This window comes from Megalops cyprinoides, chromosome 7, assembly GCF_013368585.1.
Source record: "Megalops cyprinoides isolate fMegCyp1 chromosome 7, fMegCyp1.pri, whole genome shotgun sequence".
Lineage (NCBI taxonomy): Eukaryota > Metazoa > Chordata > Actinopteri > Elopiformes > Megalopidae > Megalops > Megalops cyprinoides.
In genome coordinates, this window is record NC_050589.1 from 12938000 (window position 1) to 12955328 (window position 17329).

Genomic DNA, 17329 nt, shown 5'->3' on the forward strand with positions numbered 1-17329 from the left:
TTGGATTCCTGTGGATATGACCATTAGAAACAGGAATGCTTCTTGTGATGTAAACTCTGGGTACTGCATTCGATGGTCCTTGGAGGGTGAAATGCTTCTGGCTTTCATGCCAACAATGAGATGAATGACCCAACAGATATCTGCATTTGTTTAGGTAGTGGAATCACCTGTGATTATTGAAGTTAATCAATGATATAAAACCAATTATAAAACCAGGGTTGCCCACGTGACCATGGAGCTCTGTAACCAGGGTACAGAAGAGAAGACTGCAGTTTTGTTTTCTGAATGCTGGTACAGTCTGAGAAGATCAACCGTTGTCCTGTGAAGAGGGTTTCTTTAAAACGTCCACAAAAAAAGCAATAAGCATAATTTCGGCACAATATAAATAAAACGTTTTTCTTCATTAATTATTCAGAATTATTGTGACAGTACTTCCCCTTACGGCTGAATCAGTGAAAGGGGCATGAATAACTGGCTGCTACAGGAGCACCTCTGTGATGCACTTGAAGCTGACGTTAACCTGGGAAAACACTCAGAGGATCCTCTCCTGGCTCTCCATCATGGAAGCCACTCTCGCCGGCACTCTTGGCTTGTTGGCTCTATTGCTAGTATATTCCAGAGAGCACTTACATGAACACCATCGGCTCAGTTTCCAGATTTCAATGCAGCTGAAATTTAGCAGTGTGCACACATTTGGCAAAATGCAGGTTGATCTGCCCCTGCTTCAGGAGGTTACAATAATGTGATTTGACATTTTCACAATTCTAATCCAATAGCCTGTCCCCCATTTTACTGGTATACTGTTTCATTATTATTATTTTTAGTTAGACCTGTAAGCTATAAGCCATCTGAAACAAAAATCCTGGATGAAGACAGAGCCATCATCCTCTCACAGAGTCTGCCATCCAGCACCTACGGGGACCAGTGTTGTTGGTGTTTCCTTGCTGGTGGTGAGGCATGCTGGTCCTCCTCAGATGTTCTGTTCGACTGCTTGCTGTCATTCTCCCAGCCCAAGTGTCCATCTCCCAGCCGACGGCTGTACAGGGCCAGGGTCAGGTACAGAAACTGATACTGTTCGCTGGTCTGTATCATCCCGCCCCTAAAGAATGGAGTCCTGATTAGTAACAGTGAGGAGAGACTAAAAGCTGTTGGAGGCTGGAGGAGGAGGGAACAAAGACTAAAAGTGGTTGGGGGGTGTCCCAATTTCATTTCTCATGACAGTTGGCCACAGATCTAATGAGCCTCAAATCTGAAGTCTGTCCCTATAGCTGCTGGCCACTCTGATACCAACACAGAACCATTCTACACTCTGCTTTGATTGGCTGCCTCACTTGCTCTGTGACCTCACCACATTTCATGTCCTGGCATTGGTGTGTGTCACATTAGCCCCAGCAGGTGAAATGGTCATGCCCCCGCGTGAAAATGTAACTTCCTGGGTGCTATGACAACACTGCTGCAGCTCTTTTCCCGATGTGTGCTCACGACTGTTTTTGTTTCTGAGGTTTGGAAACCATCAAGTAATCTTGTATAGTTACTTTAGATTACATCATTATTCTGCATAGGAAAGCCAATAACCTAGCTCCACCCTCTTTCCAGAAACCACATGATCCTTTAATTTGTTCATAACCTGTCACATCCAGGGGTGTGACTGTGTCCCACCTCAATGCATCTGAAGGAACAATTTAGCATTCAAATGGAAACATTTAGATCTCAGACAATATAAAGCATTTAAACACAGGAACTTTCAACTTCACTGAAAAGGTATTCTTAACAAATCACATTAGACAGGGCAACACATCTGTCACCTCTTCCTCCTACAGTATAAATCTATAACATAGAGTGCTCTCTCACGTAAGGTTTAACAGAAAGCCGATACTAAGCTCATATTTTGTATCACCAGGTGTGCGGTAGCCAGACCGTGCACCTACCTGTCAAGGCGTAACTGACAGACAGTTCCAAGCACGTCCACCTCTCCCGCGTGCTGGAGCTGCAGGCAGCCGATGCTGATGGCAATGAAACAACCAGTTCTACCAATCCCTGCACTGAGAGAGGACACGCATGTCACACACATATACACACAACAGAAACACACTCACGTACATACACAGGGCAACAAAAACACACACACACACACATACACACCACAGACATGACAGACACAACACACAAATCATAACACTCATAACACACACAGGTTCAGAGCATTGTATATAACCTGCAGTGAACAATGGTAGGTCCTGGGTTGCTGAGAGACCTCCTTTTATCCTCAACATCCTTGACTAGCCGCAACAGAGGACCAGCACAGTCTGGAGTCTGGTGATCCAGCCATGTTGAGTACCAGTAGTGTCTCACCTGCTTGACCTCTGATTCCACCTGAGACACAATATCATCACTATCATTAACATCATCATCATCACCAAAGTAGAAATTCAGCCATTTGTATTGGACCATGACTCAGTGGGATAATCCTGTCACAGGCAAACAATGCCTTGAGGGTGGGCCATGGATATGTAATTTATGACGCAGTTCTGTAGTCACAGAGGTGGACAACGATCTCTTCTGCTTGCGTAGCCGTTTTGAATGAGAAGGTGACTGATTGAAAGTGAATGATTGTTGAAATAAAGACACTTGAGGAACAGGTTTGGGCTTACCTGTAGGGTGAGGTCTCGGATGGTGTATCCTTCACACTCTTCGACATCTGTCACTCTCACATCAAACCTGCCGTACTTGCCCTCCTTCTTGGGCCAGTAGAGCACACATTTCTGAAAGACAGGAGAGACATACCTCCAGTTCAATGCAGAGTGGCACTAGGCACTAGGAGCCAGGAGTTTACATAATAAACTATTATGAACGTAAAGTGCTCTGACACTCAAAAACACGACACACTACATTTCCTGAAGAGAATATTATGCTGTCTTCTTCCGCACCTTCAGAAGCTTAACTGGACCCAAATGGACCATCTTGGACCATCAGAACCAAGTGTGGGCTGGAGACACCTGCACGCTTCAGACTGCTTCCTCGCAGTGACAGGTGGAACATTTTTGTTCCTGGGTTTTTATGCATTTTTATGTGCTCTTCAGACCACCCAGACACTGGGTGTGCCAAAAACTTGGAAAGTTCACCGATTGCCTCAGTATAACTGGGGTTGTATTAACATGTCTATATAAGTCATTGTATTACATTATAACTGATACACAGCTGCTCTTATCCAGAGTGACTTACATACAGTAGCGTACCACTTTTATATGTCATCCTTTTATACAGCTGGATCCCTACTGAGGGATTTTGGGTGGAGTACCTTGCCCAAGAATAGAACAGCAATGCCCCAGCAGGAAACTGAAGCAGCAACCTTTGGGTTATGACCCCTGCTCCTGACTACTACTCCATACTGTTGCTACTCACCACTACACCACACTGCTGCTCCTTACCACTATATCACACTGCTTCTCCTTACCGCTATACCGCACTGCTGCTCCTTACCACTGCACCAATCTCCTGCTCCTTACCACTACACCACATCACTACCCTGCTCCTTACCACTACACCGCACTGCTGTCCTGCTCCACACCACACCGTTCTCTCCACTCTTACCTCCTTCTTCTCCTTCAAGTCTGTGATCATGACAATGATGGAGGAATCTTCCTGCCACACCATCTCCCAGAAATCCCCCACAGTGTTGACCATTGGTCCCTGGGTAGCGATGTAGGTCTTTGCACTGCCGCCATAACCCTGCAGGGGCCAACACAGAGCTGGGGTCCAGTAAAGGCAGCAGGAATGACTCTGGGATTTCTGTTAACACTCCCACCTCAGTTTCCTGTGTCTTTCTACTGATTTTGTGCATCCAGAGAAACACTCTACTCACTTATTAACATGTTAACATTGGAGAACGAGAAAAAATAAAACCGGTGAAATTTGGTGGAGGAATTCTGAGGCATGTTCTCACCGAAAGGAATTAATATTACAACAGTAATCTCTTCTGATTACAGTTCTTTCCATTGATTCTCCCTTCTGGGACAGTATCTGAAGATTGATTTTGAAGATAATTTGTTAAATTATTACGCTAAAAGTATACATTGTTTAAAGACGATAATACAGACGGAATTTATATTGAAATAATGCTTGTAACATAAGAGATTAGCTTGACCTAGATGTGATTTGGATTATAAAATAACAGATCCGTCTGACCCGGATGTGGTTTGCCTTATAAAATAAGAGATCAGTCTGACCCAGAAGAACTTTGCATCATGAAATAAGAGATCAGTGTGACTGAGATGTAGTTTGTGTTGTAAAATAAGAGATATGTCTGACCTGGATGTAGTTTGCACTGTAAAATAAGAGATTGGTCTAACCCGGACATAGTTTGCGTTGATGTAGCTCTCTCCTTTCCCTTCAGCCCCTGGTTTTTGTAGGTGCACCCGAGTCTCGGGATCTGAAGGAGGCAAATACAATCAACCAGTTAATCACAATAATTTAGTGGGTATTTTTTTTCCCATTTTCTCCCCAATTTGGAATGCCTAATTCCCTGAATTCTGGAATGTCCAATTTGTCATCAACGATGTTCGGTCCCATTGCACAACCCCCACTGTCAATCCAGGAGAGCGTGGACAAGCACGTGCCCTCTTCCAAGACACATGATGTCAGCCGCTGCTTCTTTTTGCACTGCGGTCCACCAGCTAAGCTAGCACAGAGATGAGTCGGGGGAAGACGTTTCGTATGCAGCTTTGGCACGTGGACCACAGGCGCCCGATTGACCAGCAGGGGTTGCTGTTGCTAATGGGACCAAAGCCCCTGTCGGTGTACCCACCCCTCTCCCCGGCGGAATGAAGCCAATGTGTTCCACCTGTGGGCTCCTGGTCACTGTCGGCTAGTGACACGGTCGGGTTCGAACCCGGGCCATAGCGCTCAGTCTACACTCAGAGAGAATGCTTTTACCGACTGAGCCACTCGGGAGCCCAATTCACTGGGTATTTAACTAATTAATATACTATTAAATAATTAACCCAAATCATTTCCAGTCGTACAGTGTAGACTTTACAAGGCAGGGAGAGGCAAGACAAGTCGCTCAATTTGTAATGAAGACTTCATCTAGACAGCTTCGGAAAGCAGAGTTATGAAGCTCAGAAGAACCATCATTGGTGAGGGATTTGTGCTCAAAGAGTAGACCAATTCTCACTGCAGTCCTTTTTGCAGTATTATTTAACGTGAAGGTTACTCACTGGGCAGTATGGTCTTGTAGCGGTCCTTTAAGGCGTGGCCCGGGATGTCCAACTCTGATGAATTTACAAAGTTTGGGGGGATTTTCTGTCATGGAAGGGAGAAAGAATTTATGCATTATGGATTTCTGACATTTGTTATATGCGTCATAATTTATTGAGTTAAAGTCCAAGTGATTCATGTGTTAGGCATATCATTATGAGTTATGTTTTTATGAACTCATATTTCATAATATTAGTTTTTTCCCATTTTTGCACCATTTGCCCTGCATTTATTATAGCACTTGTTATTGCAGCACTGCATGATGGATTGATACAAGTTGTTTTAATGTGGTCTGTCATTTCCTGTATGTACACCTGTTCAGATGTCCTTCTGATATGCGCTTATGCACCTTTGCTTTAAGAGCACCTCTGGCATCAGTCAAAAATGACTGAATGCTCTCCTCATAATGAGGCTGGCAGGCGTCTGACAGTGTGAGTACCTGGTACTCTTTGTCCAGCGTGTTTGTTTGGCCAGCAGCTTCCTGGAGCTGGGCAGCAGTCAGGGGGCGTGTGCTGGTCCTGAGGAGGTGAAGGATGGTCTCGCGGGGTGTGGAGATGGAGCACAGGGGTTCTACAGTACCTAAGCTGCTCACATCCAGCACCAAAGACACATTGGAGCCCCGCCTGCGGATGTATGGGACAAGGTCAAAGATCAGGAGTCTCAAAGGTTTAATAGATTCTGGCAACCCTCCATGACAGATGTTGTATTTATTGTGACCAAATGCTCAGCCCCTGTGCTCCTTCCCTCCTCCAACCTGGAGGGTCAGGTTGGTCAGAGGAGATTCTGCCTTGCTATGCCAGCTATGGGTGCCCTGTATCAGGACACACACCTTCAACAATGTTGGTAGCAAGCCAGCATATCAAATCTCTTGTAGCGTCATCAATGGAAGAGACAGAGCTGTTGATGAGAGGCACACACAGAGCTGCTCGTAATAAATAGAACATTGGTGAGTCTATCAAAAGGCAGTGTGATAGGCTGGACATGACAGAGTGAAATTCTGCCACTGTGGAAGAGGGCCATGGCACCAGTCCTGTCGGTGGTTACCTCTCCTGAAGACGAGCTTGTTTCCGAGGGGCTGTCACAGCTGGAGGGGTCAAAGGCTGGTCCTTTGGTGGAAGGCCTGATGGGGGATCTGCAGGTTGGTCCATATTTGCGTGAGAATGGGGGCTCGTGGAGAGAACAGGAACTTGAGAGGAACACAACTCAACCATGCTGTGTAGGCCCCAAATTATGGAGACTCTGAAAGAGAGACAAGGCATGGAGGGGGAGATACTAAATCAGTTATTTACCCCTGAGAATGAGTCCATATACAGCATTTATGGAATACTAACTGCAGTTTTCCTCAAACACAAAAAAGTAGTGTGAGTAACTGTTCTCCTCCCTCTGTTTCCCAATGAACGAAGCAGGCCTGGCAATATAAGATGGTAATTACTTATTTTCTTAATTGGTTAACTTATTATACCATTGCTTGTTTAATTGGTTAATTTATTCATTGATTGATTACTTGTTACTAATCAAGGGATGATGGTTGCAGGTATTTAGCAGGAAGGGGCTGTTAGGACAGGCACCTTGGCTCAGATGCCTTTGCTTCTGTGTGCTATTTGCTGGTGCCACTGAAAAAGAAATTGTTTCCTACATTGCTTGAGAGCTTTCTTACATGTTATTACAACTGCCTTATCGATCCTGACAACGAATAACATCCAGTAAAGTAAAATAAAATGAAACTGAAAGATTTTTTAAACAGTGTGGTCTGATCAGGGACTAAACGCAAGGACCCAGGAACACTGAAGCCAAAGGGCTGAAGAGGAGAAGACTGAACTGCAGCACTACGGCTATAACAATTGCAGTCACCTAAAACACAGCCCGTATTTATATTCAAAGAATTCAGTGAACACAGGCACACCCATGAAGCTTATAGACAGAAAATAGCTCTGGGCAAAAGAATTATAAATTTATACATATGTGGAACACTGAAGCCCCTCCATGCTCCAATCCCCTCTTTCAGCCTACAGGAGGGAAAGAAGGAAAATAGTCCAGTTGCATTACCTATTAGCATTATTCATTAGCATTAGCGATTAGCATTATCCATAAGTACTATCCATTAGCATTATCCATTAGAATTATTCATTAGCATTAGCAATCTGAGGCACTGAAGCATGCTGCTACAGCCTTTCCAGACTCCTTCTGTGTGGTTTCACACGCGCATTCACAGAGGTGGACCAAAACATTGAAAAAGAGATTGTTTTTTTTTTTTTTTTTTTTGAACAAAAAATATATCTTACGTTTGACACGAGGCGACAGTGAAAACACCGTATCCAGGTTTTAAGTCTGCATCAGAGTCTACTAATCTGTAGCCTAGCACACTAACGTTGTGAGAGCGTTTCAATATCAATGTGCGTCTCTGTAAGTGGGTTGTGCTAGCCAGTAGGATAGTTTAAGCATTTTCCTTGCCTTGTTTTGAAGTGAAATATTTTATTGGTGATATGTCCTGAGTTGTTGCCCTGAGTTCAGATAGATAACGTTTTTATACGTTAAAATAATTCTGCGTTATGAGGTACATGAATTGGATCACTGTGGCTTTTGTAGCTTAAAAATATAAGCAGGAATCGGAAAGACCTCCAGGTTTCACACAAACCACATCCTTTTCTTGATCTAACAAACATGAAACGCAGAATATGTTAAAGAGTACTGTTTTCAGCACGACTAATGAGCAATGAAATCTTCCGAACAGTAGCGATGCTTTAGACTAAAACTATTTATGAGTCAGGTTTACTGCAAAGTGGCAAATGCTGTCATTATTGTCAGGTTTTTAAAACGTTGCCACGTTCAGCCTAGAACAACAAGGAATGCCATATTTCAGCACTTAACACAAAGATAATAATGGGACACAAGCAAAGTTATAGAATTTAGACTTTAGAAGGCCAAGAAGTGGCCAAAAGTCGTACTCGCAGTCTAAACAGAAGAGTTCGACTTGTGGTTACTAAAATGAAATAACACACGCACGAACAATGTAAGAAAGCTCACGGTGGCATTCTGTCACAATTTATTACTATCAAATGTGCCAAAAAGTCATTGTCAGGTACAAATGTTTTTATATGTTGTGGTACATGAGCAATTGGTCAGCTGTTAATATCTGAGAGACAGTTGTGTAGAGTTGAACACCATACTGTCAGACCTTCCTCTGTCACAGTGCATAGGAGATGTGGATCCATACCTGAGGTCCGGGCGCACAATTTCTAACAAATCCGGAATAAAGCGTCCTGCTGAGATTATTGCGATCCGGAACAGAATAGGAAGAACGCCACCTCACCACAGGAGCAGAAGAGCGAAAGTCAGCAGGAACGGACATGCACTAAATATTTTTATTTTTGACGCACGGCTTTGACAGGGTAGAGAAGCATGTGCCCTGCTCGCTCTCCGGTGCACATGTCTAAACGTGAGAGGAGCAAACGCTGGAGGACAATTCCTGCGAGGGAGGTGAGGCATGAACGGCACCGGTAGTGGAACATTAGCTGCTGCGAAGGTGTACACTCATAGTGTTTTTCAGTATAATTTTTCTCTTATATCGAAGAGAGGTTACTTTTACGTTCAGCATTATGCAATAGTTCCTGAAATAGTTCCTCATTTGTCGTGGCTTGGAGAAAGCTGGTGTTTATGGTAAAGAGATTAGTCGTTAATTTTGCATCTCAAAGAAGAGTGTAAAATATAGTGAACATACATGAAAAATACGAGATGGTTATATTAGATACACTGTTCGATTAGACTATTAAATTAGACTGTTCGGCAAAAAAATAATTTATTTCATAAACCAGGCCAAAGTTGTGCGTTTTAAAATCTTAATACTGTAGCGAGGCAGTTTATCTGCCTCAGATTTGCTTTACATATTTTACACAAGAGGACAAATTAAACACTAATATTAGGCACATCAGTGGCTTTTTTACATGGGGAAAATATGACGATTCAATCTTAATATTCAGTTTTGCAGTGACGTAGTGATGACAATTATTGTGATAACATTTAGTTTGTAATGATGATATCAAAATAGGTTCCCTTGTATTTGCACCATTATATTTCACAGCGGCATGTTGATCAAGTTTTCATAATGCTCATAGTTAGCTATAGAACGTTTGTATGATTTCTAATAACTGACCTCATAATCATTTCCCCTTGTGTAGCATTAGGAATTCCTCTCCTTTTGCTTTCAGTAATACTATGATCATATTTATGTTGGGACTGTGGTGATTCATTAACCACTCACTCTTTCTCCCAAAGCCATTTTACTCTGGTGGTGTAGATAGGACATTTCCATCCATTTCATTTTGGGGAGCAAACAACACGTGGATTTTTTTGGTTCTGTGATGTCTGGCTGTCTGTCCGGAACCTGTTGCCTAGATTCTCCCTTGCATTACATAAGTGATAAACATTTTGAAGGTGAGCTGAAAAAGCCCTTATTTGGTGTTTTGAAGTGACCTTGTGGCGAAACCTTCAGCAAAGTGACCTTCTTCTGTGGCTTTTGTGATCTCATGGTCGGGGATTTCTGGCATACATAGCTGCACTTTCTCCTGGGCTATGCGTATGTGATCTGACCTCTTGAGAACCTTAGTCAATATTGGTCTACAGGAGGTGGTGTGAAAGTGATTATGAAGGCAAGAAAAAGATTCAGAAGAATACGCAGTGAGAGGAATGGTAGAACTGTGTGAAATCTCCTATGTAGCTAGCTAGTGTAACTGCCTAGCTAGCCTCACCTTCTCGCCACACATCTCCCACTTCATCCAGTAGGAACTTCCTGGACCTTCATTCAGGAATTACACACATGAAGCCACACCTTCACATGATCCTATGACTTGTTAGAAACATAACTGACAAATGAGTAATTAGCAGCCGTCCTTTGTTAAATTAACTTCAGACAGCTATTTGATGACTCACTGCTGTAATCTCCTTTTTTATTCATTTAAAGATTGTCTTCAGCTGTGGCTACTGCCATTTATGTGCAAGGGCCTTTTGTGAGGGAACCTATGCCTTTGTAACAAATGCTGCTTTATAAAGAGCCTCCTGTACTACTTAGACAGGGGATGGAGAATAGTGTCAGCTGGTCATACCAAAGCTGCCTTTCCTTTATCCTAAATAAGAGAAGCTGCCAAATTTTGTGCTAATAGTTTTCTAGAGACAACTGTAGGTTAAGTATCCTGCCCAAGGGTACAACTGCAGTGCCCCAGCAGGGAATCGAACCAGCAGCCTTTTGGTTACAAGCCCTGCTCATTACCACTATGGCACACTACTGACCTCATTTTATTTCCAAACAACTTATAGTATTTCCCTGATACAAATAAACCTGGTTAATGTAATGTTTAATATCTAAATTCTCGTAATGGTATTTTGTTGTTGTGTGTTTTGATTTTCTGACCTCACTATCCCCTCACCATCGGTGACAGTGTTAAATAGACCCTTTGAACTTCACACAGAAACCTATTTAATGTCACCAGCAGAGCGGGTAATTATAGCTTTTTGCCTTTCAGGTGTGTAGTTTTAGAATAATTGTTTTAACCAGTAATAACATATTTAGCGGAAGAAACCTTATGAACAGCCAATCAAAGTGTGTTGGGGGGTAATGTTGTGAAGTAGCACTGTGGGGATACACAGTGGGCATAACACTTGTTAGTGAACTTTTTGCACTGTAACTGCATTTCAGAGAATTTTCACTTTTAGAGGCTTGTCAAGATACCTCAGATAGCATCAGCAATATGCTGTTGGTAACAAGCATGGTAAAAATGCCATTCTTTGTGCTCTGATGGGTGAGGCGGGTTACAGTATACTTCCATTTTCATCTGTCTAGGTAAAGAATAAGTACAAGAAGCTATGGATCAGGTTTAAATAATGTTACAGAAAGATTCATATTCATGGAAATATTTTTGGTTGTTTTTATTGAATTGATATGAACAACGCTCCATGCCCTTAAATCAATGCAAAGGGAGGTGCACAGAATAAAATGAGATTCATTTATTTGTTTAAGACAATGAGCAAGCGATGCCTGTTGAATTACAATCAGGATGTTGTGACCTACTTTGCAAGTTCACCCTCACTTATCTCATGACCAAGGGGTAAAATAGCCAAGCGATGTCTCAGAGGCTTCCCCTCGCATTCTAACACTGCAGTAAATATGAATATCATTTTGGACAGCTGTTGCTACGGGAAACAATACAATTTCACCAATAAAAAATCATTTTAGGGATTGACATTGTACACCTTTCTGAGGCAACATTTCCCAACAAAAAACACAAGCTCCCAGTGAGAAGCTTTTAAAATGAGAGGGAAGATGAAGGAGAAACACTGAAATCCCTGATCTGTGAGCGCTGCATCAACTGCATACAACTGTAATGTTTGTTCAAATCTTGATCTATTTAACGTGGAAGACCAATATGTCTGTAAAATGAATGACTCTGACCTTTCTTTTTACCAGTGTGAGGCCACAACTGAACACAATGGCCTTAACTCTAAGAATTTACATCGGACCAACTATACCTTTAAATGCTATCTTTTAGTGTCATACTTGGGCAAAGCATGATTTCCTGATATTTAGCATGACTGTAACTGTGAGAGATTTGCCACAGAACCTTCCCAGAATGAATGTGTACGGATCCAGAGAGAAAGTAGAGGCAGGTAGAGTGTTACTAAAATTATACAGTATAATTAATGTGGTTCATGAAAAACACGCATTGATTGTCTTTTGCCTCTTGAAACAGTTACCATGCACCCTACACAGACAATTAAAATAGACAACATAAAATTGTATACTGTAAGCTTTTCTTGTGCAATCTGCTGAAATTCTGAGTAGGAAAAATCTGTTTTAGCTCTATCTAGCCCATTAATTGCCCTCTGTGTTAAGAACTATTTTACTCAAACACACTGAGCCATCCTCCTGAGAAAATATCTGAACATCATCTCCATTTTCATAACAGCTCCTTATCATATCCAAGGACAGTCTAGAAACCCAAAGCAAAAGATTCCAACAGTTTTGGTTGGCGAAGGAGAACAGAGACAGGATTAAAGTGGATAAACTGAGGTTTAGTTTGACATAACGTCTCACATCTATCTTTCCTTGTTCTCTCCACGTTTGCATACCGAAGTTTAACCATCTTCATTCTCATTGGTTTCTGTGTTTCTGCTGAATAAAACATAGCTTATCCCAGGTGTCTGTAGGGCACCTGTGAAGCTGAGGGAACTGGCCCTGTTGAAGCAGTAACCCCCTGGAGTTGCATGAACAGCGCATTACTTCGTGGCCAGCTCCAGGGCAGGACTCAACCACTACTTTCCAACATTTTGAGGAGAAAGTACAACAATATGTATGGATCAGTGCTGTCACACTGACGGCAGTAAAGATAATGAAGCCTCTTTATGGACAGACACTGTTCAGCTCCGTCTGTGGTCAGCAGAGGCCAGTGCTACAGGCAGCCAGCGAGAGCTTCCTCCCTTCCTCCATAACGCTACCCTCTCCAGTACTCACATGAAGCAACAGACCAAGGAGGAGTTAGAACAGCACTTATTCATCACTTCAAACACATGCGTCCGAGTTGTGAAGAACCTCTGAGAGCAGACCGAGGTCAGACTCTGAAGGTCTGTATCGGCGGTTCGAAAGGCAGCTCCCTGTGAGTGACGGAGGAGAGACTACTCTCCGTCCCCAGGTGCTGCCCTCGTTCCACAGACGGCGCTCCAGCAGGGTACTCACCTGGACACGCGTGGGGATCAGATCCATCCCATGGTTCCCCTGGTCCACAGACAAGGGCGTTGACACCTCAGACACTGCTGGCCAAGCCTGGATTTATGAGCTGAAAGGCACACGCGCTTTCACACACAAATATACACACCGACACACTGACGAAGCAGGCGCTGAGCTGCTCTGCTCTCGGAAAGCTGAAGAGAGCGGCTTTTTTTCCTCTTACCTCTCAGCTGCTTCCTCTCTCCCCTCCCACACACACACACACATATACACACACACACACACTTACTCACTCTAGGCCACCAATTTTTCACTACTGCTACCTCAAAAAGTCTCTACACCCCCCAGCACACAAATTTCCCATCTCTTTCAACCAGCTAAAAAATCGGAGTGATAAGATGTTGTGCGCACCGTGCTACATAGCGATGGGGCAGATTGCAGTTAGTCCTTTGTGGTGTGGCACTTTTAGCCATTTATGTCTGCAAAAAGCAGCAACCCCTCCACCAATTAAACCAGAGGAAACAGCCAACAGAGGCAGAGTGATTTCAGTCGAAGTTAATATGTCTGCAAATGTGAAATGCTCGTAGGAGTGAGGCAACAGCCACGAGTGCTGTTTTCAATGGCTTATTAAATACAAAATCCTGTAGCTTTAAGCGTACGAGAGCTGTTGTACTTATGCCTCTGTCTTTGCGTTTTCCATTTCTGTCAAAAGCAACACATGGAAGCAGCACATGACCCACCCTGTGCAGCTGTAAAAGAGGCACTTATCCTGACTTTGGGGACAAGGAAATAAGGCACAGCACCCCCCCCCCCCCATCCCCCATCCCCCCAACATCCCCCCACCCCCGGCTTCTTAGGTCAGAAAGTGGTTTCATTTCACAAGAAGGTAGAGCAAGGCATTGTGGGAGAGTTGAGTATTGCATTCCCCTTCCCCTCATAAAGAGCAGCAGAGCTGGTAGACTCCAGCCTTAATTAGTACAGCAGTTTATTACAGCCGTTACAAAGCGAGAGGCAAATATTGCCTTTGTGCTCATCAGAGAATCGTGCCGTGTAACTGAGTCCCATGTGGAAAAATGTGCCTTTTAGGAGAGATGAGACCATTTGTTCTCTTAGCTGGGATGTGGAGGAGCACTGATATAATGTCATTTGATTTGTAGCGATCCACAGAGGTCCCAGACAACACATGGATGCATTGATACATGCAAAGATGACAACCTTCTTGTAATAATTCACCCAATTATAATGCTTCTTTGCCATACAATTTGGTCATTTCACCCTGTGATATGCAAGATGTTTCCGAGCTCCTGATGAAAGATAGGCTCTTATCTTTCATTTACTGCTAGGAGACAGTAATGAAAAAACTGCCAGGGATTTTATGCTGCTTGTTATAAACAACTGGCTCCTTCAGGCACTATTTCATCATTATGATAACCAATAATGCGCATCAGTTGTTGCCAGCATGTGTTTTCTTTTTTAAAAACGTAGTTTAAAAAATAACAATAAATGATATGCTTTGAAATTGTCTGTGTCCATGGAATGTGCTAATTATTTGCAAAAGACAAAGAATAAACCAGCTATTGCTGGTGTCAATGACTGCAGAAAAGCATCCATGAACACTCTTGATGTGGTGGATGGTTGGCTGTTGTAGAGAAAGAGGCGTGGGAACAGTAGTGTGTTTTCTCACTTCATGGTCCATTATTAATGAGCAAAACCTTCGCAACAAAGTCGCAGAACCGCATGACAGAGACGTGCGCCCGCCGTCCGAGGCCAGCTTACACTTCCGGCGGTTGCTACGGGGGAGGTAGCTCCCTAACAACAGGCCCAAAGCTGGAAGCTGAGGCTTGAGCAAACCACTTCCTGTCGCTGTGACACAGCAGTTCCTGTTATTAACAGCCATTCACAATCTTCACTGAAGCTTGTTTTCTGCCATATTCATCCAGCTCTACTGCAAAACTACAACTATTATGATATATTAGTGTTATAATTATTTATTTAATTGTGGAATAATCAAGGATTAAAGGAGACAATATAGACCAAGACCAGACAAAAAGGTTCAAATATGGTATGCATATTGAACTATGCACAGTTATGGACATCAGGTCAATGTGTGTAGTTAATGCAAACCCCATAAGTCACAGAGTTATTAAAGAGCATGATTCCTGTGCTTATGAAGTATCATTGAAAAAGTGAACATTTTCAAAGTATCTTGGATCCTGTTTGCAATAGTTAGCTAATTTACCCAATTAGCTTTAAGCCAATAAAAAACTGCTAATAACCTGCAGTATGGTATTGTGGTTATGGCTGACTTAAAGTGAATGTGATGATGCCCCATCTCAAAGCTTGCTAGCTAATTTAGTTGGTAATGATCTTATTAGCCAGGCGGAATAGAAACATTGCAATTGTCTTGAGTGATGCAAGTTAATTATAACTTACCACCGCAGTGTCATGTGTAAGTATTCATCCCATGTTCAAAATGGCAACAACATGCCAAAATGTAAGAGAATTATTACCGAAAGAAAACTGTAATACACACCGTGACACTAGTAACAACACATTCTCTACAACTAAGTGCATTCTCATTGAGCAAGACTCCTTCAGATATACATAGATGGAGGTGAACAGTGTTAGTGTTGGTCTGGTCTGGGGCAGAACTGCATCTCTAATAGGCTGGGATCACTTCACAAGGAAGCAATCCACTGTAACATCCAGAGATGCCAGGTGGAATCCTGGTTTTATTCTTTTTTTTTGTCTTTCTAATTTGCTCACTAACATAGGGGCCTGTGTCAAACCGCAGCACAAAAGCTCTAATTAGCCAGTGTACCAAAGGTGTATGCACTCCTCTCCCTTCTTACTCAGCAGAAGTACAGCAGAATGAAGTCTGCCTTATGCGACAACTTCTTGTCATTTCGGCTATTGGTTGAGGACATTAGCTGAATTGACATTTGATTTTGAATACCACCCATGTGCACATCTATCACATTTTACTGATGAGAATGTGAAGAGGATATGGTGAGAGTATGAAGGTATTTCTGAATTTGGTATCATTAGAAGACCATGATTTGTCATGAATAAACAGACTTTATTAAATCCCAGGTAAGATGGCCCTGGACTGCTCTGACAGGTCAGAGGTTGGAGTGTCTGATTCTCTATCTCGCTCACTCTCTCCGTGGCTTTCTTCGGGTTTGTCTGGCTTGTTGTCACTCTTGTGTGTTCTGAAAGTGTGGGTGCGTCATCAGCCGGCAATAAGGAAACGAATCCGCCCACGTCTCCGCCCACGCCTCCGGCCAGACCCCCCCCCCCCCGCCCCCCATGGCCCGCACACTCTTTCTCCTTTTTTGTATGTTAGGTGAGCTCACTCCTTTATCTCTGGCACAGGGTTTCCAGATATGACAGTGCAGACACTAATCTTAAACTTCACACCATGAGACCAGAGCTGAAGTGATCAACAGCCTTGCTGTAATAATCATTGACATTCATATCTCTTCCACCCTGTTCTTCTCTCTTTAAATTCAGAAGAAGGTTTATTAAAGCAATACTCTACCGGAACATTTTAAGTCCATCATACGTACATTGTAAGTCCATTACCCTGAGTACAGTTAACATTGGAGGGATCTTTCTGGGATGAAAAAGAAAAAGCTACCCAAAGTCTTTAAATTTTTCCTCCTGTCAACTAGAACAGCAAAATCTGGAAAAGAGGATAGCATGTTCGAGAGGTAATCACATTCATTAGATTGAAACAAAGACAATCTAAGAAATTTCACACACCCTAGGCCTAGTACCTAAAGGTCTCTCCTCACAAATCCCCAACCCTGTTTGGAAACATTGCATCCATGTAAACACATTCTTCACCAATTCATTTTTGACATAAACAACCATTTATGCCTTATGATGTACATACAGTATCTATTGGGAGGCAACACATACAGTATGTACATCTCCAGCCTGCCCACTCATTGCAGGCATCAGGGTTTTGGGGGTGAGGTTTGGTCTTGGAAAGACAATGGGGAGGCATGATGGCTATGGTTTGTATGTGTAGACCTGAGACAATTATAGAAATGACTGTAACACCAATAATGCAATAATGTAATCCCTACGTAATCAACTAAACTGAGATATACTGGTTTTATGTTTTAGTATAAATATCTCATTTAGCACTTCCTTTCCACAGTAGCTATTCATGGCATCCCTCGTCTGCTTCATATCCCACTTTTCCCCCTGTTCATTACGTCCAAATGCGGGGGTCAATAATCTTAGCCTCATGACGTGTGACCCCATTGAGACAAAGATTAGTGCCACTGTAACCATATCAAACAGCAAACCTCCCTGTTCTACAGGACATACATTCACATTATATGGAAG

General features: G+C 42.8%; 1 protein-coding gene across 1 annotated transcript; it reads right to left on the minus strand.

Annotated features, from left to right (window-relative positions):
• Positions 1 to 229: 229 nt before the first annotated feature.
• On the minus strand, positions 230 to 8562 carry LOC118781157 (tyrosine-protein phosphatase non-receptor type 7-like). Its single transcript, XM_036534066.1, has 11 exons — positions 8471 to 8562; positions 7215 to 7262; positions 6301 to 6495; positions 5696 to 5879; positions 5217 to 5301; positions 4350 to 4429; positions 3592 to 3729; positions 2652 to 2762; positions 2216 to 2373; positions 1929 to 2042; positions 230 to 1099 (listed from the first exon to the last, which is right to left on the minus strand). The coding sequence occupies exons 3-11, from the start codon at positions 6465 to 6467 to the stop codon at positions 913 to 915; spliced, it is 1224 nt and encodes a 407-aa protein (XP_036389959.1). The 5' UTR covers positions 6468 to 6495; positions 7215 to 7262; positions 8471 to 8562; the 3' UTR covers positions 230 to 912.
• Positions 8563 to 17329: the final 8767 nt, after the last annotated feature.